The 26279-nt window shown below is 31.8% G+C and overlaps 1 protein-coding gene and 1 long non-coding RNA gene across 2 annotated transcripts in view; both read right to left on the reverse strand.

The window, feature by feature from the left end:
* The window catches only part of LOC136971716 (voltage-dependent calcium channel subunit alpha-2/delta-1-like), a 131815-nt gene that overhangs the window by 57747 nt on the left and 47789 nt on the right, over positions 1-26279 (reverse strand). The window contains exons 12-17 of the mRNA XM_067266197.1: positions 13642-13764; positions 11948-12026; positions 9675-9724; positions 6156-6239; positions 2110-2166; positions 1218-1295 (exon numbers count right to left, since the gene is read on the reverse strand). Of these exons, the coding sequence (XP_067122298.1) occupies positions 1218-1295; positions 2110-2166; positions 6156-6239; positions 9675-9724; positions 11948-12026; positions 13642-13764 (471 nt within the window). The remainder of the gene's footprint in view (positions 1-1217; positions 1296-2109; positions 2167-6155; positions 6240-9674; positions 9725-11947; positions 12027-13641; positions 13765-26279) is intronic.
* LOC136971695 (uncharacterized) lies at positions 19141-24944 on the reverse strand. The gene is made up of 2 exons (XR_010880201.1): positions 24746-24944; positions 19141-19290 (listed from the first exon to the last, which is right to left on the reverse strand). It is a non-coding gene; the product is annotated as an uncharacterized lncRNA (long non-coding RNA).

A 26279-nucleotide genomic window follows, 5' to 3' on the forward strand; every position in this document is an offset into this window, starting at 1 on the left:
CTACAGTAGAGCGTCGTTTATCCAAAAGCCGGTTAACCGAAAGCTTTCCAGTCGGACTGTGTCGTGCCGAATCGAACGTTTTTGATACTAGATTAACTTCTAAAGTATAATTTTTTGTTTTTATATTTTTCAATATATTTATTTTGTTTGTACAAAATAAAGAAATAATTTTTAACAATACAATAGCCTCGATTATTATTATAAAAATTTTTGTTAGGCTTAAAATCGACGAAAATTCGACGCAAAGCGACACGCAATGGGAAAAAATTCAACACGAAGCAACATGCAACGGAGAAAAATTTCAACATCGGATAGGTTAATATATTTTTTCGTACATAATCGGTTATCCGAAAAAATCAGTTATCCAAACAACCCCGGTCCCCAATTGAATCGGATAAACAATGCTCTACTGTATTTTCAAAAATTTATTTTGCAAGACTAATGCACTTTTTTAAGCCCAAAATTTTTAGCTTTTTTTTTCAGTAACTTACATCAAACAAGGAACTCTTATTGATATAGACTTTATTAATGGATGTGGATATGCATTTCAGGTCTTACTGACTCTTCTTCAGTCCTTATTTTTTATACAGATATTAGTTGAATATTGAATACAAATTGAAATTAAAAATAGGCAATTAACTGGATATATTATAAAAATTTGTTTAAAAAAAGGTGTTGTAAATGGGTAAAATTACAAGTTGGTAAAATTTAAAACAAATTTTTAAAAAATTAGACAAATTTTTGAATAAAACACAGTCAGCCTTTTGAACTGATTACAAAATAGTGAGAGAATTGAACCCATTCATGATCCCAGGAAGAAATCTCGTCCCAACATACCAACGACAAATAGAACATTGCAACAGATTGTGGGTACCCTCTTTCCTATCCCATTCTTATTCTTCAGTTTTTCTAATTAATTATTTTATTTTTATTAGTTATAAGTAGTCGTAAGCACCTAGTTGTAAGTTATGTATAATTCTAGACAATTTGACGATTGATTTGGATAGAGATCGCCATGCAAATTTTATTGATCTTGTGTTATTTTTTGTGTGAGTACTATTGTGTATTATTTATTGGGAGAGATATTTGTTGTCATCCTAAAAGAATCTCGTATTGTAACGAGTGAGAAGTAAATTTCTTTGTTATTTTATTCCTTTGTCTACATTTTGCTCTATCAAATTTCACAGTACAAATATTTAAAATTTCCAAATGCACACCTGAAATTTTGGTTCTGTTGTCATCATGTTTTTCATGCTCACATCAATTCCCATCACTCCTACTAAAGAAGGATTTCTCTAAATGTTTAAAAATATAATCATAATTAATAAAATATTTACTTTATTTTCAATTGAATAAACTTAAATTGATATACTTAAAGTGAAATATTCAAGAAAATTATTAATAAATAAAAGCAAAAATATATTTTCTTTAATTTAGATTGTGTATTTAAATATTGACTGAAAAATCAGAATATTTTAAGTTCTAACTTGTAAGTCAAATAAAATTAAACATCACTAATATAATAAAGTTAAATAAGTCTTGAACATTTATCACTAAGCATGTACTGTACAGTACATATTAAATTTACAGGAATATCAAAATTTGAAATTGCTAACCAGATAACAAGCTAAAAATTTATGAAATTTTTTGTGCTAGTTTTATGTTTATAATTTAATTGATTATAAAAGAAATATGATCCAATCTTATATTTCAGTTATCGTGAAAGCCTTACTGTCCTTAATTCGAATATTATTGTTACTTGTCTACTTGGACTTTACTTATTAATAGGACTTTATACTGGTGTTCGAAGATTGGCATAGTAATGAGAGTTAGTTCAGTAAAAAACAAAATTTCTTTATTATATCACCTGTAGTAATAATACAGGTGATATAATAAAGAAATTTTGTTTTTTACTAACTCTCATTACTGTGCCAACCTTTAAACACCAGTATAAAGTCCTATTAATAAGTAAAGTCCAAGTAGACAATTAACAATTATATTTCAGTTGTTTTCTTAGGATTTATTTATCATTAATATACAGTATTTGAATTCTGTACTATAATAAAAGTTTTATTTATTTAAATAAATAAACATAAAAAATATACTTACATTGTCTTTAGTTTTATTATATACAGGCAATGTAACTACAGTTAACATTCCAAGACCCTGTATTTGAAATCAAATTATTTTTTTAATGTTGCAAATTAATCATCAATTAAAATTATTAAAATACTAAAATTATTCAATTTCTTTATAGTAATTTTGAATTACTCAATGCTCTTTTAACAATGGGTAAAGTTTACAGAATGTTAATGCCTAGTTAATAGGAAAAAGTAAATAAGCTCTTCCTTCTATTACCTTTCTTATCTACATTGACATTCAACTGACCACATCTTCAGATGTGGACAGTTAAAAATCATTAGTATTTTTTAAACTTCACCCACTGTTAAAGATCTATTAGTTAATTCAATTGAATAATTTTGATTATTATTATGTATATTTTTTACTGTTTAATATTGTAATTCTGTTGATACTAAACTGGAAAATAATTAAATATGATTCAGTAACCTTATGTCAATCCAGCAGGATAAAAACACTGTTCAAACATTTTCAGCTTACACTGAAGGCCTTCTTCAGGAACCAATCTACCCTTTGATGTGAGCTGAAAATGTTTAAAAGGCATTTTTACCCTGCTGGACTGAAATTGTGAGACCCCAGAAATAGTTTAAAACACTGTTCAAACATTTCAAACAAGTATATTTTAATAAATTATAAAACAACAAAGAAATAAATGTCAGATCAGCAACACCCGACTTTGACATCGTTGCTCATATAGAAGAAATAAAAAAATGGAATTGTTTAAAACTTAAAACACAATAAGAAAAAAGAAGTGACAAGACGCAATATGAGCACGTGTGTCTAAGTCGCAATCAGAGTCAAACAGATGGTGTTGGATAAACCATCCCAAGCAGACCTTTCTTGCGATCCAAACTGGTCTCGAATTCTAACTGGAGACATGTGGGAGACCAATAGGGGGAGCAGGAAAGGGAAAGCCCAATGAATGAAAAGATGACAATGAGGAGAAGATATAAAATCTCAGGATGATGAAAGTCAGTTCTGTCAGTCAGTTTGATCCAGGAGTTTGATCCTTCGGTCTTTCCTCGGAGTTATCCCCGCCCTTCTCTCTGTCTTCCATATGAACATTTAAAGTCGCTGTCTCCTCCTCCTGTGGTCATGACCAGAGTCAACTCCCTGTGCATAAACTCAATGAAATCACCACTGCCCCAGGGCTGCCCATTGAACCTTGAAATGAATAATTTACAACCAACGATAACATAGAGACTTTGATTTGTCTTTCGGAACCTATATTGCCAATGTAAGCATAATTTCACCCAAATAAACTGTTTATTGTCAACACTTGTTTTCTTTGCCTCCAGTACCCACCCATATACACAAGGGCCCTAGGTCATCCCTGACAAGGGAGTAAAATTCCTCCCTCAAATTGGCATACTTACAAAATGTACTTAATTCTGTTATATCTGAAATATTAATAACTTAATAAATTTAATTTTTAAAGCTTAATTACATAAAATTATAGTTCTTTAAGATCAATAAGTTTTTATTATCATGACAAATAATAAATATATTCTTATTTGTATTAAGCTCATATTACACAATAAATTATAAAGCAAATGTAAAGTCTGTATGCAAGTTACACAGTTAAGGTTCATTCTTTAGTTAAATATACCAATATTTAACAATTTATTTGCATTTTTTGTTTTAATAAATACAGTATTTACTTGAATGTAAGATACAGTTTTTCTCTGAATTTGTTATTTTCATTATCTCTGAAAATAGAGTGCACTTTAGATTCAATGTAATGTCATAATTAGTGATTTCTAGTGCCATGTATCTTATTTCTCTGTTGTTAATTCTATGGCATTATTTTAATGATTTCATTATACCAATATCTGTAATAGAAAATATTTAAGAGGTCAACTTAGCTCAATCTTGTTAGTATATACAGTAAAGTTGTAAGTACTTGAATGAAAATCCCAGAAATAGTTGTACAGTACTCTTTGAAGAAATGTTGAATTCCAATGCTTTAAATGGCACTGAGTATGATTACATGTGAACATCAAATCCAGTGTTGATTAGCATAGTTTTAGTTTACTAAAACTAAAACTAGTACTAATACTAATATTCAAGAACATGATGAAAAAATTTAAAACTATTGGGTTTCTTCAATAACACATCACACAAGAAGTAGTTATTGATATATATTAGTTAAGGACTGAAGAGAGCTCATTAAGATCCAAAATGCATCTCTTTCAGTAAAAACTATATAAGCAACTGCTCCTTGTGTGATGTATTGCTGAAGAAAGCCAATAGCTTTTAGTTTTTAAAGTCTACAAAACCAGTAACAAAAACCTAATTAAATGATTAAAAAAAACATTAGTATTGATTCAGAACAGCCTAATATGGGAAGTGAAGAGGTTTCTAATTTTGATACCACAGAAGACAATGATGTGAAATCGGGGGGTGCTGAATAAGTCGAAACCCCACTCGATTGACACCAATATGTGAGATCCCAGGGGAGGTAAGAGGGAGTCGTACCTCTTTTTACCAGCGACTCACTTGTCAAGGATGGCTGTTATGTTTACGGCGCATTACGCATTACGCGAGTGGATTAGGAGGAAGGATGGGGTCGACGATAAGGCGAAGCCGACAGTCAAGAAAGACACCATTTTATAACAAAACAAGATTTATTAAAATCTAAACGAACAAAACTACACTTCTACCCTCATACACAAAAAGGGGTCCGGAGAGAGAGAGTTTACAATTAATTTTCATACCTCTTAACAAGTCCGTAATAGACGAATATTCTCTCAGAAGAGACGATGATTTTCGGGATGACGGAGAATCAGTTAAGGGGATGATGGCACGTAGAACCTTAGAATTCGTAGACCGGACAATGGCACTTACAAACTTAAGAAACTTAGAAACTTCGGGTTCGGTCGACGGCGCAGTGCACTTCGTAATGGAGAGACGATCAGAGAGCCCTTTAGAGGGGTAGGAAGCACCTTTTATAAGTTTTTGATGAGAAAACCTGTCACGTGATCGATAACGGATTGTATTTAGGGCCATAGGTGTTCCCGGACTTTAAATAAATGACTAGCTCGGACGCTAACTGTAAACCATCGTGCAAGATGATCTACCTGCATCCGAGGGAATAACGGCTTGTTGATAGTTAGGGGGCGATCATTGCCCGTCGAGGGTCAACAATTTCCCGGGTATGGAATGTCGTTGATTAAGTCGTTTATAACTGGAGTGAAAAAATTCAGAAAATTCTAGGTTTTTAACTTCCAGATTTCACAATGATATATAATTTATTTGCAATAAATACTGAATATTTTCTGTTGACATAACTTTTTCTCAAGTTGTCTAGTTAAAAAAAATCCATAGATTAACATGTAGAAATTAAACTGTGTCTTAGATTCAAGTAAATATAGTAATATCATAGAAACGTCCACATGCTGAATAATATGCAAGTTTTTAAAATATAGATAAAGTTATTTGTATTTCATTTTTTCATTTTATTTATTCCACAGTCTGTTATTGAATAAATATTAAAAAACTTACGAAATATATATTAAAAAAATTCAGATAGAAATAATTATCAATTTAAGTAAAATAAGACATTTAAAATCCATAAAAAAATAAGTTATTTAAAATATTTATTTAATAAATCAGTAAAAGTTTCTCCTCTTAAAATAAAAGAACCAATTGATGACCAAGGTTGTTAAAGTATCAGCCCAACACCCTTGACTAAGGTGGACCCAAGATCAAATCCAGATAAATGAAAAACTCCAGGAATTTTTTCAGTGGGTAGTCTGGTCCCATCCCTCCTCACCCAGCTCCCTATTGTGGGATTGATTGAACCCATAATGGGCCTCTTAACACCCGCAGAGTGTAAAATAAAATTTAAGAAAGTTAACAGGTTAAATTAACAAGAATTAAAAATATATATTAATCTAATTAATAAAAAACAAAGAATATTACTCAATATTCTGAAGTTAAACAAGATATTTCTTGGATATTTATTTTAAATAAAACTTCTAAATAAAATAAATCTAATATTTTATCTTTCTTACTGATGGATCCATGTAGAAGTTTGTCCAATGATATTCTCTGGCTATATTTAAAGCCATCGGTCTGCTTAGTACTTTGAGATATTCCTAAATAAAACAATGAACATATCAAAATTAAAATTTAAATCAGAAAAAAAAATAATTGACTATATAAAAAACTTTCAAAACTACAATACATAAAATTATTCAATAAATTTATTGAATTTTAATATTTTAAAATGAATTTCTGTCAGTAATTACAAAAAATGACAAAAGGCTTATTTAAATTTTATAAAATTATTTAATATATATTTTTGCAAAACAATTCTCTCTTTTATTATACATGTGTACACATAAATAATATATTTACAATATAAATAATACATTTTAATGCATTTAATAAAAACTTATTTCTTTTTCTCTCGTATTAGATGCATGATATTTTTCAAAGCTAAAGTAAATTTTATTTTTCGTCTTCTTAAAATCTCTAAAACGAAGTAATAAATATTTATAAAAGTATTATCTCTCTGATTTTGTATGGTTGCATAATTATATTTTCTACTAGTTTTGATCATTTATTTAACTTCTTTTACTTAACTAAATAATCAAGAAAGTCTTCCATATTCATTTTTCTTCACTATCTCACAAAACTTAATGACAAACTATAAATATTTTTAAAATATTAAATAAATAAACTTTTGAATAACATTCTTATAATTTGTAAGTTAGAACAGTTTTGCAAAATTTACGTATTAATTAGGCATTTACAATTTATCCCTTATCTACTATAATTCTTTAATCCCTCATTCATTTATTTTTTCTCTGAACTATCTTCATTACCATAATTTCCTGCCTATAATTTGCAGATAAAATTTTTGTTTGTGCTTATAGTTGTATAATTTATGAAGTTTCAACATAATTTACAGGCTTGCTTTGTAAATCAATAATAAAATTATGTAATTTGTAGGGAAACTTAATAATTAAAGTATTCCAAATCTAAGAATGAAATTAAATAATTCATTTTAAAGTAGTACAATAAAAGTTTAAAATCTAAAATTACATACAGTCAGTCCCTAATTTACAACAGCTGAAACAGTAATCCAAGTAATCCCTAATATACGGGCACTCCCTCCATTTATGCCAAAAGTGCATAAATGAACCACAGAAAGCTGTTTAAAATAGAGATCTGTTCTATATTCTCAAATACAGCATTTTACTCTTACTGGAGTAGAAAAGTTCTAACTAAAGTTTTTTTTTTAAATATGCATTTATATAATAGGTTACGGATAACAAAAAACACTTTTTGGTGCAACTATAATTTATTTCCAAAAAGTTAATTATTTAAAATTAAAACATTTTTCAACCATATAAATGGCAAGATTACTGTATTAAGAAAGTAAATTATTACTGTAAGAAAATTACTTTCAAGTCCAATTGATTTACTTGTTAATGGCACAGTATAATAATTTAATATTAAATATAATACTTCAAAAGGTAATAAATGTTCTCCACATAATAATAACTTGTATGTTTATTCACGTTTGTGTCATCAATACTCAAAAATTGAAATTAAACTAATTTTATACAGAGCTGCTTGGTCTGAGATTAGCATTCTAATATAAAAATTAAAGGAATTAATAAATTAAATAAATAAAGAATAACATAAAAACAAAATTTATTTCATTCGAAAATTTAAAAAATCATACTGAGGATATATCACAATTTCTTCAAACATGGTTGTCTTCCTACTGTTCTCACGAATCTTTGTACAGACTGAGAATCCTTTATCTTTTATATTTTGAAATATTTGAATAGTTTAGTCTGATTTGATTTGGTCTATTGTGATACTTCCATCCCATATTTGAATGTATATATTTTTTTTCCCTTCACCCTCAGCTGTTACAATGTCTCGTTTGGGTTTATTGCCGGAGGTGATAACAGTTTTTGTTTGTCGGATGCGTATCAGAATCAGTTCAACTGGACCATCTTCATGACATGCCCTGATTAGGGGAGAGGAAAAGGTGACATGTAGACAGGTATAAGAAGGAGAGAACTGATGTAACAACATTTTTTCCCTTGACAGGCTTTGTCTTGTATGAAGTGACCACCAAGAAGACAGAAAGGATTGTTAAAAAAAGGAAGGTGAGCACGTGCAAGAATGAACAAAGGACTTGTTATTCTGAGTAAGGGCAAACTATTCAATATATGTACACCAAATATATATATATGAAAGGACCAGACTCTCTTAAGAACAATATATCAAGTCTCCCTGATAGTGGACAAGGAGAGAAGAGACTGACTGGACTAAGGTGCATCATTTAAATTAGTGTATAGACTGAAAAGTCCAGCGACGAAAAATAATATTGTCGAATTCACATTCCCTTATTAAAGCAGGATCAGTTTGCTATCTTATGTATATAATTCCCATCTTACTGCTCTCTCGAGCTAAGGGAATTACACTATATTAGTTTAATTTAACTTCTTTTTTATGTTGCTTATTTAGGATTTTTTATTAATTTTCAATAAAACAAAAAATTTCACCTGTCCATATGAATGTGCTTTTTTAAATATATCTAGTTTACATGTGTAAAAATATTTTTAAAAAGATATTAACATAGAAATGTTAATTGAACTGTTTGAAAAAATGTATATTCATTTAAATTTTGAATATGTTCTGGTAAACATATATTAAAATCTACACTCAAAGTATATAAAAAATTCCCACTTTTTGTGTATGTCTCATGAAGATTATTAGCTGGGTGACCAGAAAAATCATTTAGGCACAGGTGAGATGCCCAGATTTTTGGAACATGTGGTACCTGGGAACAGGTGTAAGTGATTTTTTGAATCTGGGCCTGGGAGAACACAAATATTCCCAACGCTTTGTGGAATTTTCCATTTGTAGTACATCATGTCGGGATGTTAGGACTCAAAAAACTTTTGAATTTTGGAGGTTTTCAGTTTTTAGAATTTTAGATAAAGGATTCGCAACCTATATCATAAATTAATTTTCATCTTTATTTAAAAACTTTCTAGATCCATCAATTGAATAAACTTTCTCACTATCAACAGTGAATAAGACAAATTTTACCATATCATATAAAACTACTAAACACTGGAATTAGTTCTGATAGTTTATACCTGACCAATGGCTGGCCATATGTAGTTTCCCAGATTTTATTTCATGTATCTAAAGCCTAAATACAGGCAGTTTTCAATAGAAAATTTTGTACAGAAGGAATCAGATCACCCTTGTTTTGCATTGTCCAATCCCATCAGATTCACGTCAAGTTAAGAAGACTGAAAGTCTTCTTAGTCAAGATATCAGGGATAGATGCTATTAATTGTTATTGATCATCTAAAACATCTTAAGCTAAGCTTAAAACATTTTTTAAAGAAAAATAAACTTGGAAATATTTATTGATTAAAATACGACTTCAAAAAATTATAAACTGTATTACTTTAACAAAAAGTAATAAAAGAAACAATTAGTAAATAAGTATATAAAATTATCATTAACGACATTTAATACACTATACTCACTTGAATTCTTGTTCTGATAGTTCCCATTGAAGAGATTATAGTGAAATAACCTAACAAAACCACAAAATATATTTTATTTTAAAAATTATACATCTAAAATCTATTGTATTTTCAATGTTATTGGCTTAATTTTATTTACAAAAAGTATAATAATCTTCCAATAAAGTTTTTTTTATCTATCATAATGACATTTTTAACACTGTTTAAAATAAATATCAAGTTTAACTATTAACTGTTAAACTATAGTTTAAGCTGAAATAAATTTTGTATAATTTTGTGTAAGTTGAAGTGTATTAATTAATTTTGACACAGTATATTTTCTTTAATATTGGAATAACAAGCCATACTTCATAAGAAATTCATACAATTATGTTGTAATTGGACTTAATGTGAAGTTTGGTTTCAAAGTTTGGCAATTTTATCATGTTTGTCCAAATTTACAAACATTACAAATTTTTCTTTACAAAAATGTAGTTAAACAAACTTGTAAGTATTTTAACATGTAAATGGAAACTTATTTAAAATTAGAATTATGTTTATATTATGTTATTACTGTATACTGTATTAAGTTTATATTAATATTTGATTGCTTCTTATTCTTTCTATTGTTCTTTGAGAGTGAGCACAAAATTGCTATGTAGAACTTATCACACAGGAACACTATTTGATGAATAAAATAGACTATTTTATACAACAGATTATTTTGTTTAATGGAACAGATATGCATTTTGGGCTATTTGCCCCTTTTCAGTCCTTATTGTACAATTGTTAAAACTGAAATGTTATTTACATGTGACTACTGTAATAATAAAGTATTTAAAACAAAAAGGTAAAAGGGGGTAAAACTAGTTAAAATAACTGTAAAAATTTAAAAATAAATTTTTACAGTTAGTTTTAACCTTTAAATTTTTAGTTTTACCCCTTAAGAGGGGTAAAATAGCCCAAAATGCATATCTGTTCTGTTGAACAAAGTAATCCATTGTGAAAAATAAAGTCTATTTTATTCATCAATTAATGTTCCTATGGGATAAGTTCTACATACCAATTTTGTGCTTACTCCCAAAGAACATTTATATTAATTTAAATTATGTAAAATAACATAAAAATTTATGTTAAAATAATACTTTATTTATCAAAAAGTGTTATTTCTATATAATGAAATTTCTCTATAGCAAATTTTTTCAGGATTTAGCAACTTTGTTATACAAAAGTTTGACTATACTTTAGAAAAAAATAATCAAATATATACAGTATTTGATTTTTTTTTCTAAAGAAGTACTGTGCCTTATGTCTTTTCCTGCTCTCTTATGCCACATGGCGGGTCCGACTCGGTGGAGAGGAGTTGTGTAAATCAGGGTGTGTAACCTAGGGTGGGAGATTTATTGGAGGGTGTGTCTCAGAGAGAAGTTAGAATGGAAATGGAGAGAGAACAAACACGGAGGAGCAAAGTAGTAGTGGTGTGTGAAAGGGCGTGTGAAAATAGTCAGGAAGCTGGAAAGTAAGGACTGTGCAACCAGATCAACAGGAAGATTTCGTTTTCGAACCGTTTCCTGTCTGATGAGAAGGTACACTTTAAACTCATTGTCGGTACGTTTTATGTCTGCACGTTATGGGAATTCTGTAGCATATTATTTGTCGGGAGAATTGTGTGTTAATGCTATTTGGTAGATTGGATTGTCGGGCTCTGTACATTCCTGTTTCCCTGGATGTACTATATCTTCCAAGGAAAATTAAAACGTTATCTTGTTAATTTGGATAGTTGTCTTTGTCTAATCCGTACTGAGATAAATGGATTCCTCCTTCTAAGCATCTACTCTATCAAGCACGCTAGTTATCAATTTGACCCATCGAAAAAAATCACTAAAGTTCTCCATGTCAACTCGTTTGTATTTTCTATTCCCTCACAGTACAATGTCTGAGTAGTTTTTTTTTTGCAAGCTCTTTTATGCAATCTATCTTAGTCTTATGTAACATGCTTTGAACATATTGAACATAATTTACAAGTCAGAATGCATTTTATTTTCCTTAATTCTAAAAATAAAGTTTTTAAACATCCGGAAATTAAATCTGAATCCAATTTGCACTCCATCTTAGTTTGTGTCAGCTTAAAAGATTAATTATTTTAAGATAATCTTGTTAATATAATTGCAAAAATTATTTTAGCAAGTTTTTATAATGGTGTAAAAATTACTAATAATGGCATGCCTTATGTTAAATAATAATATAATGTTAAGTTATCAATTTTTTGTAATCAAGACATTTAATCTTTATACCTCTGTAAGTGCAAGCTAGAGTCTTTAGAGGAATGTATGGAACAGGATGAGCACCAATGGCATAAGTAAATATTCTTACCTGAAATATTAAAATTATTTCAAATTAAATTAATCAAAATGATATTGTACAATATTGAACCTAATAAAAATAAATAATGATCATGTTTACATTATTGAATTTATTTATTTTTCAAATAGAAATATATTAGTTTTTTCCTCACTGAAAATCTTAAGTTGATACAATTTTATCAACAATACAATAAAATAGAATAAATAGTTTTAAAATTAAAATGAGTACTTTTGCAATTTTTATTTAAGGCTTTGTCAGATTAAAAATTTCAGAGTAAACATTGGAACACGCAGTTGATTAAATAAATTTTAAATATGTGGAAATCTTAATTTAAAAATCTATTTAATTTTAAATTAAACACAGCACTAAATAAAATAACCAAAAAGTTATTATTAGTTTTATTTATATACAAAAAAATTAATATTGACACCTGATTTCATTTGACTTTCTATCCTAGACATAAGTTTAAATGTTTTTGTACAAATTGGAAGTACAGTAGACCCCCCTATAACACAGATTCGTATAACACAGCAAAAAAAATTGTGACTGTGTTCGTATAACACACTAAAAGAGACTCGTATAACACGGTAAAAAGTCATCGCCAACTTGTGTTGCAACAGGATTGGTCGAATCTGGACCAATAGCGGACATTGCACAAACCGTCGAGTTTAAATGAGCAGCGGACCTACTAAAAACCATTTATTATTTAACGGCCACAAAAATTATATTTATATTAATGATGTCTCCAAAGTTCAGCGAATTTTTCGTAAAAAGTAACTTATCGGGAAACACACGCCCGCCATTCGACGAGCCGCTCCGCGACGAAAACGAGCTTAAGCAATGGCGTCATCAAACAGTGCACAATCGGCAAGTAATCCTACAATTTTTTGTTTATAGCATAGTTTATATGGATTATTCCCAAAAATTTATGCATGATTTGGAAATGTTGAGTCAAATTAGTCTAGAATCGATTAATTTTATGGAAAAAAAAAACCTTTCAAACAGCTGTAGTCCTAAACTGCACACATGCCAGGCTGTGATTGGCTCATGTATTTAAGTGACTCGTACAACACAGAATCCACATAACACGGAACGTATCTACCGTGTTATAGGGGGGGTCTACTGTATTTTATTTTATATCTATTCTAAGTTCAAACTGAAAATATTTTAAATATTTATAAATATTCCTGATTTATATTTTTAAAAGCTATTTGCATCCTCTTAGTTATTCTTAATCTATTTGATATAAAATGATAAAAATGAAAATATGTAGTTTGGTTTTGAGCTATTTCCAAGTTTTTATAAAAAAATTAATTATATAAAATTAAACAATTTTTAATTTTTTATAATGATTTTAATTATAAAATATAATTAATTTTTGTAATATGTAAAAAAAAACTAGAAATGATCAACTTCAACTTGAATGATGTGCAGATTTTACATCTGACAGATTATTTAAGATATAATTATATTAAATTTTCAACTATAATATGAAAACATAATTTTAAAAAAATCATTAAAAAATTTATTCCAATACTGTTTACTGTTTTAATTAAATAATTAAACAAATAGATATTCAATTATATCTGCAGTATTTTAAAATTAATTTCAATGCAAACTTTACTTTTTTAGAATCTTCTTTATAATGTTTCAAAACCTCCCAGGCTTCATCTGTACCACCGTCGCTTAAGATAACAATCATCTGATTACAATTAGACCCTTCCCATGCTTGCTTGTCTTTTTCAAACTATTAAATAAAAAACAATTAATTAATTAATTAATTATTATACAATAACTTTTATGATAAAAATAAAAATAACTTTTGCTAATTTGTCAGTAAACTTTATTAAGGCTTTATTCCTTATTTGTTGGTCAAGATTATTGGTTTCATATTTGGTATAAACACTTTAGTTTGTAACATGATCAGTGCATGTGCAAAATAGAATCAAACACCAACTTAATAGAATATAATAATATTCCATGCACAGCTTGAATATTACAGTAATACAATAAACTGTGCATAATACAAAAAGTAGTATTGAACAGAGCTACAACCCATTATGGGCTCAAACAATACTACTCAGATGCTATAGCAACCAGAAACTCATCTCTATATGGGAATCTATCCTCACAACAACCTTGGAACCATGCAACACTCCCATGCTTGACCTGCCCAATGTATAAATTGCATCTGCTATCACACCATTAACATGGATCTGTGTCCATGCATGTGTCTCATTATATTATAACATCAAGCTTAATCAAAGTTTATAGCATGTTTGTAATGGTTTTTAATTCTTAATTTGTAATTTTAAATAATGTGTTCCACTCATGTTAGAACATTTGAACCGTCACAAATGAAACCTTTTTTACCAGTAATTGAACTAAACAAAACTTCTGAACGTTTTTGGCCTTCACCAAGGCCTGCTTCAGGTGCTGAACTAAACTGACTTCCTACTTGGACTGTTAGAACGATGCTGTTCAATTTTAAACAACAGAACATTTGTACTCAACTTTAAATTCTGTTCACTTGATAACAATGAACATAAGTTCGTTGAAAGTGCTAGCAATATACAGTACACAGTGAGTTTTCCTTCCTTTGATTTATTATTTGGCATGTGGATTAAGCTCTATTGTGTTAAAAGAAGTATTAATTCATACAACATACAATTGATAACAATCACAACTAAGTTTGGTAAATATTAAGCAACCCAATATCAAACTTATTTTAATCTAAAATTATACATAGAAATGAAGTACAAAAATAAAGATTAAGTGAAGTAGGCCAATGAAATAGAAATGAGAAAAATGAAAAACTACTAATTGACTGATCAATCAGAATATTCAATATCCTTACTTATATATTGGCCAGTCCTTAACTGTTTCTCTTCCAGAGAGCAAAAAGAAAAAACTTTACTATGATGAACTTCCCTTTGTTTCAAGAAGTGATACATTTCAATTCCAAAAGATATTATTTCACCTGTACAACAGCCCCAGATTTACTGTCTGTTCTGATATTTGTACAAGGGAATAGAAATTGTCTCTTGAGACAATCAAAATCCACTTGACTACTTATACGTTTTCTTCCTCTTTGTAATTGCAAATCCCTCCTCAATCATCTCATGCCATTGTTAAATATCCATTATCCTATTTAGTCAAGTCACTCTTAAGAGTAACATCAATTTCACCTAAGTATATGAAGTTACACACCAACCGATAGTGATCATAGAACAAAGAATAGGCAAAAAAGTAAGACAAAAAACACAAGACAAAAATTACCACAAGTTTATCTGTTTTTACTGAGAATCTATTACAGTATTATATAGTGATATAGTGAGTAAGGTGCTGTACGGTTTTTTGAAGTGAAGTATTTGAAAAATGGAAAGGCAAGTTAAACTTGGATTGGTGAACATTACGTCCTTGACAAACTACAAGAATTACAGTAGGAAGGAAATTTAGACCCCAATATTTTTGGATCAGCTAGGAGAAAGCAAGAGTTCTCATGTCAAACAGCAATAAGAAAAATAATACATAGGAAGGACTTTATTGAAAGAATTAAACAACAAACAAAACTTCTTCAAGGTACCTTCTCATCTGTTTTTCCTAATTAACCAATTTTCCTTAATTTTTTCTGTTTAGTCTTTAGTTAAGTTAGATTTTAGTTAGTTTAATTAGTTTAGAATTTTAGCATCATGTTTAGTTTAATTCAATTATTATCTTTTGTAAATAAGTCCCATTAGATATAATTGTATAAAAATTAAGCTGAATCAATCATTGAGTTAAGTCAATAATTCTAACATTGAGTTTAAAATCCTACTTATTGTCTATTAAATGTTTTATGATTTACAGTTAGTCAACAAATACTTAAACCACTTTCTTATCAATGATGAGTATATCAAACATCTCAAAGCCCTATATATATATATAAAATACATAACCAAATGATTGCCTTAAATGATCAGGTTATAAATCTGCCATTTTAATAATTAATACTAAGTAATTTGCTACTAGAGGTAGACATTTGGTGCCATCTCTTATCTAAAAATTATTAAAATTATAATTCATGCATATTACCCATCAGTGGCATGTTGGAGTATACCCTGCAGAAAACTGTTAAAATGTAAGTAAAACCTTTACATAACCGACTCAACCATATAGCCCACATCTTTGGAGCAGTCATTGCTCCATAGACATGAATTAATAACTGCAATTTAAAATTGGCAAATAACCTGCCCCATCATATAATCCTCCATACTTGCCAACAATCAGCGTTTTGTATGCTCTGTCAGTGGACAGGCCACTTTTCCCTTTTGTCAGTGTTTCTAAAGAATTTGATATTTTCACATAAACACTTTAATGAATCTAACACATATATATATAGTATATGCTGACAATACAATATTGTATATATTTTATTACGAACGATTGAAACAAACCAGAACGACATTCTCAGATTCCTTCAATTGGGAAAGAACCAAGATTAATATTTTTACATACAGTAATTGTATGATGGTATAGGTATAAGAATTTTAGCTCAAATATGATAATTTAAAATGGCAAATATGATATGAATCTTAAGTTTGACAATGTTCGTTTATGATGGCAGTTAAATCAATTATGGCCAACTCGTCATCAAAGGAAATGAGTTACTTTTACAGTTAGACCAAATTATTGAACATTGCTACAGTTTCTCCACCCAAAAAGAAGAAACATCTGATTTATCACTTAAGAATATACAGACCGTATATGAACTTTCTCAAGAAAAGAAATCAGATGGTTCTTTGAGATTTGTGAGATTTTACAAAGATTTGCAATCTTTATAAAATGGTAAAATAAGCTGATGATGATTTTGCCACACAGCATTGCAGGGCCTTTTTCATTTGCCTCCCATGTATTGCAATGTTGCAAATGAAAAAAGATATTCTGTACGAATAAGAAAAAGTAAGACAGAGATAGGATATAAATCACAACCAGAAAAATCATTATTCTTAATAATTGCAGTGAAAGTCAATAAACTGACTGATAGCAACCATCGTGAATACATTCTAACACTAACAAAGCAAACCATAGCACAAATGCATGCAGCAGGAGGCACTCATCATGCAACAGTATCAAGACTCCTGACAAATCAAGATGGAACACATCATAAATCTAAATCTAGATTTATGATGGGTCCTGTAAAATACTTGACCTTTTTAAAATTGTGATGTTAGAGTATAAAGCTTTTGTCATACCCTTGACAGTGTTTATGTCAGTAGCTTTATAAAATATAACATGTAAAAATAAATTAAATTTTGTTTATTAAAAGTATTTAATATTAGCCTTGTGCAAATATCAGCATTTTTCTATCAATGCTCCAGCTATTTCCCATACTAAAGGTTGGCAAGTATGACTCTCACACCTTTCAAATTGTCTTTTACACAGATAATCTGCACAAAATTATGACATAAGTCATCTTAGATTTAACATTTATATGAAAAATATAAACTATTATTTTAAACATATACAAAAAATTCTCTATATGACAGCATAAAACAATAAGTTTTAATTAGAATAGGAAAAGAAATTATTAAATCTTTGAATGAAGGAAAACATGTTGCATTTAAAGTTTAAATTTATGCTTGTTGTTGTGTATTAATGATTTGAAAATGTTATATAAAAATAAAAATTTCCGAATCACAAAAATGCAATAACAAATATAAACCTAAACTTATATTTACTTATGTAGTCAAAATACAGTTGAATTTAATTTTTAGTTTGAAAAAAAGCACTATTATAAAATAATCTTTTCAAAACTGACAATCTTTTTTATAAGTTACAAATTATATTTTAGTTCATATTTTTTAGTAGTTGACATAACAAAGGCTGATGATAGGATGGGGATGCTGGAGTAAAATTCCCTGAGCCTGGACATCATCCTACAATTTGTTTTTTCACCCACTTGTGTCTCATACCTGAGTCCCCCTAGCCATGACGAAATGACTGGCACAGTTGTTAAGTCCCGAAGGAAACAGAAAAGGAGGTTGATGGGAAGGAGGTTTTTCAGGAAGGTGGCATGTGTGAACTGTGGATTGTGAGTGAGGAAGCTGTTACTGTTACCAAATAGCTGAGAGAGAAGAAGTGAAAAAACTATCATAGTGGATTATAAAACGAAAGTGCGAGGGAGTACTTTAATAGTGGAATGAAGATCTCCGATGAATTTTAAGTCTAAGAAAAGAGGGTGGTGAGGATTCAAATTCAAACTCTTTGTCTCTACCATGTAAATCTCTAACAAAGGACTCATAAGATTATTGTCAGGATTCTAATGTATCAGGTCAGTTCATAAGTTCATGCGTATTTTTATCTACTGTGGCCGTGCGCCTTATTTTGTATATTGTAGTATAGATTATTCTTAGTATTTATTCCATTTTCTTCCTCTTCGTTAGTTCTTTTGTCTAACTTTTCCTAGAAACTTCTGTCTTCTCTAACCCTTCCCTGTTCAAATGGTGGCGACCTAATTAAAAGACAAAGAAAAGGTGGTAGCCTAAGGGTTATGTGAAGGACAAGAGGTCACTTTTCGACCGGGACGTTGAAGAGATAGGATGTATTGTAAAGACCTCCAGGTTGTTCTGGCATCGACTGGAGGACAAAGGAGACGATAAGCCTAAGCTAGCGTTTGAGAGGAATCCGAAATATATCCCGATATAGGAACCTCAAGAAGCTTATTGAGAGGATCGGAGAGACGTCCACAATCAACAATGCAGAAAGTTAATAATATAGCATTCGCCACCCAAGATCGTCAACACTTTGGGTACCCATTCTTTTCTATCATCATATATCCAACTATCCTATTGTCTATCTTTTCTTCTCTCTCTTTTTTATTTGTATAAGTAGTTTTAAGTAATTTAGTCTTAGTTCTTTATTTTTGTAACGCGGTGAATATTCCTTTGTCGCGAGGTTGCTTAACGATTCTACCCGAGCATCTGCAGGAATTATATGTAGAAAAGGTTAATAGTGGAAGAACGAGGAGTGTCGGAATTGTAAAAGAATCCTGTAAAGTAAATAAACACGGGTGACGAGAACATTTATGTGTGTTATATTCTCATGTTGAATAACTCACCACGTGCATATCCTACACTACAAAAAAAGCAGCAAAAAATTTTAATTAAATTTTATTTCAATCTATAATGTATTCACTATTATTTTGTACAATTTCTTGCCATCTTGATGGTAGCTTTTTAATCCCGTCTTTGTAAAATGATTTCGGTTTTGAATCAAAATATTCAGAAATAGCCTTTGTGGCAGTAACCACCATGATGTATTTATTTTGTGAATGTTTACATGTGATGTTTCTCTTATGAATAATAATAATTTTAGTATGTTTATTATTAATGTGCTGTCTGTGTAAATAATTGTGGTTGTTATAATATTTCTCTATATTTTTGTTTTTCTAAATTGTGCATTTAAATGTAACACAAGGGGGTGCTACAGGTGATGTATATATAGGGGATGTAAAGGAGCATGGGATAGCTTTTTTCCTGTATGAGAGGTGAAGAAAGGACCTGCTTGAGGAGGAGAGACCAAGTAAGAAAGGAAAGGATAGACCAGGTTTGAAATTCCTAAAACATTATCTCTACAAAGGCAAGAAGTTGGACTGGACACCACTAGTTATATGTATTGTGAATATCACCAATGCTCCCTTGCTGGCTGTATACCTAAGTTTTGTATAATTAAATGTTTTCTTTGTTCTTAGTGTTGATTGTTTCATTGTGCTCAAAACTCAACACTCCACATATGGCGTCCGCGACAGGATACAGCCAGTAGGGTCGTAATTTGTAGGTATTTCTTATACGGGATTGTGTTAAGATAGTGTATTAATTTTTATAGTTATATATATATATATCTTCATTATCATAATGTCGGTTAATGTACAGGGAGTTGATAATGAACCAGGAACCACTTCTGTTAATGAAGGTGAACCACCAATTGTATCAGGGTACCTTGGAATGGTCCCGTTCTTTTCTGGTGAACGTGGTTCGATAAATGTCATGCAATTTTTTAGGTGTTTTGAACAGGTAGCCTCCCTAGCCAAGTGGCGCGATGCATTGACCTTGATAGTCACATTAAGGGCCAGGTTGAAAGGTAGACCATTGATACTGTTTTGTGAGAGTGAGGCACTGCATGGTGAGGACTATGAAAAGATAAAGGGAGACATGATCAGTGAGTTCTCGCCCAAAACTACAAATGCTGCGGTGGCTATGGAAGAATTCATTCGCACTGAGCAGAAAAAGGGTGAAAGTGTAAGGGAGTTTACCGTGAGAGTCAAGTCTGCCATGGAGGTTTTAGAGCTTAGCTCGCCTCAATACAACAATATAAAGGGCGAAATGTTGAAAGAGCAATTTATTCGAGGGCTTATACCACCAATTCAGCAGGAGGTCATTAGGCTAGAACCTAAGAACTTAGAAGAAGCAATTACACAGGCAGAGAATTTTGTCCAACAGAAGGAACGTTATGCGAGGGTTGAGTCAAAATGTGCAGTCATCTCTGAAGGGATTGCTATAGACAAAGTGGAGGCTTGTTTAAACCAGGTTAGAGAGAATAGATCATCATATGAAGATGAAATAAAGGAATTAAGGGATAAAGTGGAGAATCTCACAACATTGATGCAAGGTGCTCTATTGGGAAACAGAAGAAGGGGTAGAGCCAGACGGGAACAACCACAGTGTTTTGAATGTGGTAATATGGGGCATATTCGTAGAAATTGCCCCCATAAGGTTAATTTAAACTAGAAGCTTCCCACTATGGAGGTCAACATGGCGGGAGTAAGTGTATCAAACTGACCAGTCTGGAACAGAATGCAAGGGGTCTACCCATGTGCAGGGGGCATATCAATGATTTCAATGGAGTCTTCCTAATTGATACTGGGGCGGAGAAATCATTAATTGACCGGAACATAATTAGGGGTCTTGACAATCCAAAATTTATTGAAATAGATGTATCTATAAAGGGCATAGGAGGTACACCCATGAGATACCACAAAGGAATCACTCTAAATGTAAGAATGTTATCTGGTAAAGTTGTATGTCACCCATTTATAATTCATGATACTGAGAGCAATTTTGGTTATAGTGGCATATTTGGAATGGATATTATCATGTATGATCCAAGCATAATAAGAAATGTGTCTGAGATGCTTTGTAGTGGGGTAGGTAAACATGATATACAAACTGACAATGAAATTTCGGTTACATGTAACCAGGTAATTGCTAATAGCGTGATCGAAAAGATTTCCATATCTCATATAAGTAATGAATGGGGTGACAAGGTTAGAGCTGTCATTTTAGAAAACTTGAGCTGTTTTGCAATGGCCATCGAGGACCTGAAAGGGACTACCAAATTTACTCATGAGTTTGAACTCAAAACTGATAGACCTATACACACCAAACAGTATAGGATCCCACATGTACTCCTTCCAAAATTGAAATCTAAGCTTGAGGCATACATGACTGCTGGCATTATAGAGCAGAGTGTATCACCATGGAACTCACCAATCCATTTAGTTGAGAAGAAAGACGGTGACATCAGGCTGACTCTCGATCTACGGAAGGTGAATGAGGTTATGGTAGAGCAGGACTTCCCAATGATGCGTGTACATGACATCCTTGCACAACTAGAGGGAAGCTCTGTGTTTTCTGTACTTGATCTGAGTTCTGGATACTACCAGATACCTGTAAGGAGTGACCTGAGGGAGATATTTGCATTTTCAACACCTTGGTGCAAATATCAGTTATGTCGAATGCCTCAAGGTGGAAAAAACAGTGGTCGATTCTTTCAAAAAATCATGAACAACATCTTAGCAGGTCACATCGGGAATGGGTGCTTCGTCTTTCAGGACGATATTGTGCTCTACTCAGCCAATAAACAGGAGCATATCGAGCTCCTTGATGAGATCCTAAAGATTTTAAGCAAATATGAATTGAAATTGAAGCCTGAGAAATGTAAGTTGTTTCTTCCTGAGGTGAGATATCTAGGACATGTCATTAGTGCATCTGGCATATCTGTGGACCCTGAAAATGCGAGAGCAATTATGGAGATTGAACAGCCGAGGAATGTAAAGGGTATTAGGAGCCTCCTGGGCATGCTTAATTATTACCGCCCGTTTATAGAAAACTTTTCCAAATTAACTGAAAACATAGTCAATCTGACGAGAAAAGGGGTGAAGTTCAACTGGGGTGAATCTCACCAGGCTGATTTTGAGAAGCTAAAGAGAGCATTGACCACTGCACCCATTTTGTCCCACCCCAACTATGATAAGGAATTTTACTTATTTACTGATGCAAGTGACAAATGTATAGGTGCTGTACTTAAGCAAAGGGATGACCATGATAATCTCTTACCAGTAGGATATTATAGCAAATGCTTGAGAGGGGCCCCTGTGAACTACTCAACTGTAGAGAAAGAATGTATGGCTTTGGTGCTTGCACTAAGGCACTTTCGCTATATGATACTAGGAAGACCTATTAGAATCTTCACAGATCACAAGCCATTAATGTTCTTAAAAAATATGGAGAATTGTAACCGTAGACTCATGAGGTGGGCAATGGAAGTGGCCGAATATAATTGCATTGTGGAGCACATAAAAGGCAAAGATAATGTTATAGCTGACTTTCTATCACGAAATGGTAGCTCAAACCAGATGAACAATCATGTAGTGGATGGCAATATCAGGGATTGCATTATCAAATCACAAGATGATGATCCAATATTTGGCCCAATAAAACGGGCAATCCAGAATAATACTCGTGACGGAGATAAAGTAACTCTACCAATAACTGACTTTGATATTATTGACAATTCGCTCTTTATAAAAGGAAAGGGGGGCAACAGGAGAGATAATAAAAAGGAATGTGTTGGTGATGCTGCAACTAGGACAATCATTAATTTGTTTCACGATAGTGATATGGCAGGCCACATGGGACTTGAAAAGACTGTAAATAACATCTCTAGGAAATACTACTTTCGCATGATGTGGAAGAAGGTAAGGGATTATATCCAGTCGTGCAAAACGTGCCAAAAATATAACAGACACACGGGGAAAGCCCCCATTCAAGAGTTCAGTCCTGCAAAGTATCCGATTCAGATGGTGTCTGTTGACCTAATAGGGCCTCTCCCCACTTCCAAACAAGGTAACAGATACATCCTTGTGTTTGTCGATCTCTTTACAAAGTATGCAGAGGCAGTACCAATCAAGAGGCAAACTGCTGAGATAATAGCAGATGCACTGTTTAATCATATTGTCTGCAGATTTGGGTGCCCAAAGGAGTTGATCTCAGATAGGGGATCTAATCTCACTTCTAATATTATGGAGGACACATGTAAAGTTTTGAATATTAAGCATAAGCTGACTACATCATATAGGCCGACATCAAACGGCTCGGTGGAACGGGTAAATCAATGTATCATCAATATAGTTAGTAAAATATCAGAAGGAGACAAGGAGAACTGGGACCAATATATATTTCCAGCAATGTTTGCATATCGAAATACTGTCAACTCCTCTACCCACGAATCCCCAAACTTTTTAATGTATGGTTTTGACCCAGTACTACCTGGCGAAATTGCCATTGAGGATGCAAGTGACATGGGATGCACCAATGAATATCGGTCTGAACTGATAAAAAGACTAAGGTTTGCCAGAGATGCGGCCCTGGAGATAAGTCAGATTGAACGTAGGAAATCCATTCAATATTGGAATAAGAACCGAAGAATGAGGAGCCTGGGCATTGGGCAGCGTGTCTGGCTCTTAAGACCACCTAATGACCCGAAAAAGAAAAAATTTTCTCCTCGTTACAAAGGTCCATTTCGAATTATTGAGATTATTAATGAAGTAAATTATAAAATTTGCGGAATGCGAGACGGCGACATCCAAACTGTCCATGTTGATAGGCTAAAACCTTTCTTGGGCTCAGTACAGCCAAGAAGGATGCGTGTATATCAGAGGGTGGAGCAAAACCCTCCAAGTAAATTTAATCCTTGGGATTCCGAAGATGACTGTGATCAAGATCCGAGGTCAACTTTACGAACTGACCCTGGCAGGCCTCGAGATGATGGTGTACCTAGCAACATGCAAACCCCAAAACCATGCCCATGCAACTTACGCGGGAGAAGAATTGACTACCGAGCCATGGTTCAGGGAGGCAGGAAGTAATACATTATCATGTGCTATTATGTTATGTCTTAGGGGGGGAGATATGTGGCAGTAACCACCATGATGTATTTATTTTGTGAATGTTTACATGTGATGTTTCTCTTATGAATAATAATAATTTTAGTATGTTTATTATTAATGTGCTGTCTGTGTAAATAATTGTGGTTGTTATAATATTTCTCTATATTTTTGTTTTTCTAAATTGTGCATTTAAATGTAACACAAGGGGGCGCTACAGGTGATGTATATATAGGGGATGTAAAGGAGCATGGGATAGCTTTTTTCCTGTATGAGAGGTGAAGAAAGGACCTGCTTGAGGAGGAGAGACCAAGTAAGAAAGGAAAGGATAGACCAGGTTTGAAATTCCTAAAACATTATCTCTACAAAGGCAAGAAGTTGGACTGGACACCACTAGTTATATGTATTGTGAATATCACCAATGCTCCCTTGCTGGCTGTATACCTAAGTTTTGTATAATTAAATGTTTTCTTTGTTCTTAGTGTTGATTGTTTCATTGTGCTCAAAACTCAACACTCCACACCTTTTTTACATTGTTCTCATCCTCAAAAGTTTTCCCTTTTAAAAAATTCTGCAAACTGCGAAAAAGATGATAATCACTGGGAGCAATATCTGGCAAATATGGTGGATGAGGTAAAATTTCCCAGTTGTAGCTTTCAAGTTTCTGTACAGTTATTTTTGCAGCGTGTGGTCTGGCATTGTTATGCTGCAAGAGAACCTGCTTTCTGTTCACTAACGACGGTCGAATTTTTTTCAAATTTTCATTTAAACGCTCTAATTGCTCACAATACATTTGAGCTGTAATTGTTATATTAGGTTCTAACAGCTCAAAGTGAATTACACCTGACATATCCCACCAAATAGACAAAAGAATTTTTTTTGGATGCAACCCACCTTTTGCAGTCGGTTTTGGCTGCTTGTTGCGATCCATCCATTGTCTTTTTCTTGTCATATTATTATACAGGATCCATTTTTTACCAGTCTCCAGTAACCAGCTTACCAAGAAAAGGTTCTAAAGCAATACGGGATAAAAGAGACGTGCAAATGTTTACACGTTGTTGTCGGTTAGCTATTGACAGTTCATGTGGTATCCATTTTCCTAGCTTTGAAACTTTTCCGATTTGTTGTAGGTGTCTATGAACAGTTCCGTGGGATGAATTTAAACGTTCCACAATTTCATCAACTGTTAAAGATGGTTCTGCTTCAACTAGTGCAGAGAGAGCATCATCATCAAAGTCAATGGTCTTCCAGTACGAGCCTTATCCTCCACACTAAAATCATTGTTTTTAAATCTTTCAAACCACTTCTGCGCAGTCCTTGCACTAATTACGATTTGATTATTTACAGTATTTATTTTTTTGGCTGCATTTGTAGCATTCTCACCACTTAAAAATAAAAAGTATAAAACATGTCTTTTATATTCGTCGGTTACTTCCATTTTAAAGAAAATAAACAACTGAAACGTTCACAATTCTAAACAGTATTATATGAATGAGATCCAATTTAACACTTCAGTGTAAAAATTATCACATTCGACTGACATTTTTAACAGCAAAACAAGATTTTTCTCAAAGTCATAAAAATGCACATGGACTTATGGACTGACCTGATACTATGCTAGAAACTTGTGATGTGCTGTATGTCCTTCGGGATAAAATTGTAGGAAAATTAAATTATTGTTCTGTTACATTTTGGCTCGTTGCCCTCGTCTTCTTTCACCCAAGAGCAGTGATCAACTCTCACAAGTGTCTGGTTTAGTCTGTTCACTTGTTTCTTTTATTGGCCAGTCGTAAAATTAACAATTTTTTTTTTTTCGCTTTCGATTTGTTCTATCCCCAATCTCACACTATTGTAGCATGAAATGCTTAAAAATAACTATTGTTTTTTTATTTTGTAAAAAAAATAATATATTCATAAAAAAACTCAAATTAATTTCCAAATAATTTCTTTACTCGGGGCTAATGTAAATTTTTCCCCTAGGCTTGGCAATATCTCTTGACACCCCTGGCTATGACTACTAATATAAAGTCAAATGTCTTTCTAATCATCTATCGTCA

Source organism: Centruroides vittatus, unplaced genomic scaffold (genome assembly GCF_030686945.1).
Source record: "Centruroides vittatus isolate TY-2023 unplaced genomic scaffold, ASM3068694v2 contig_1052, whole genome shotgun sequence".
NCBI lineage: Eukaryota > Metazoa > Arthropoda > Arachnida > Scorpiones > Buthidae > Centruroides > Centruroides vittatus.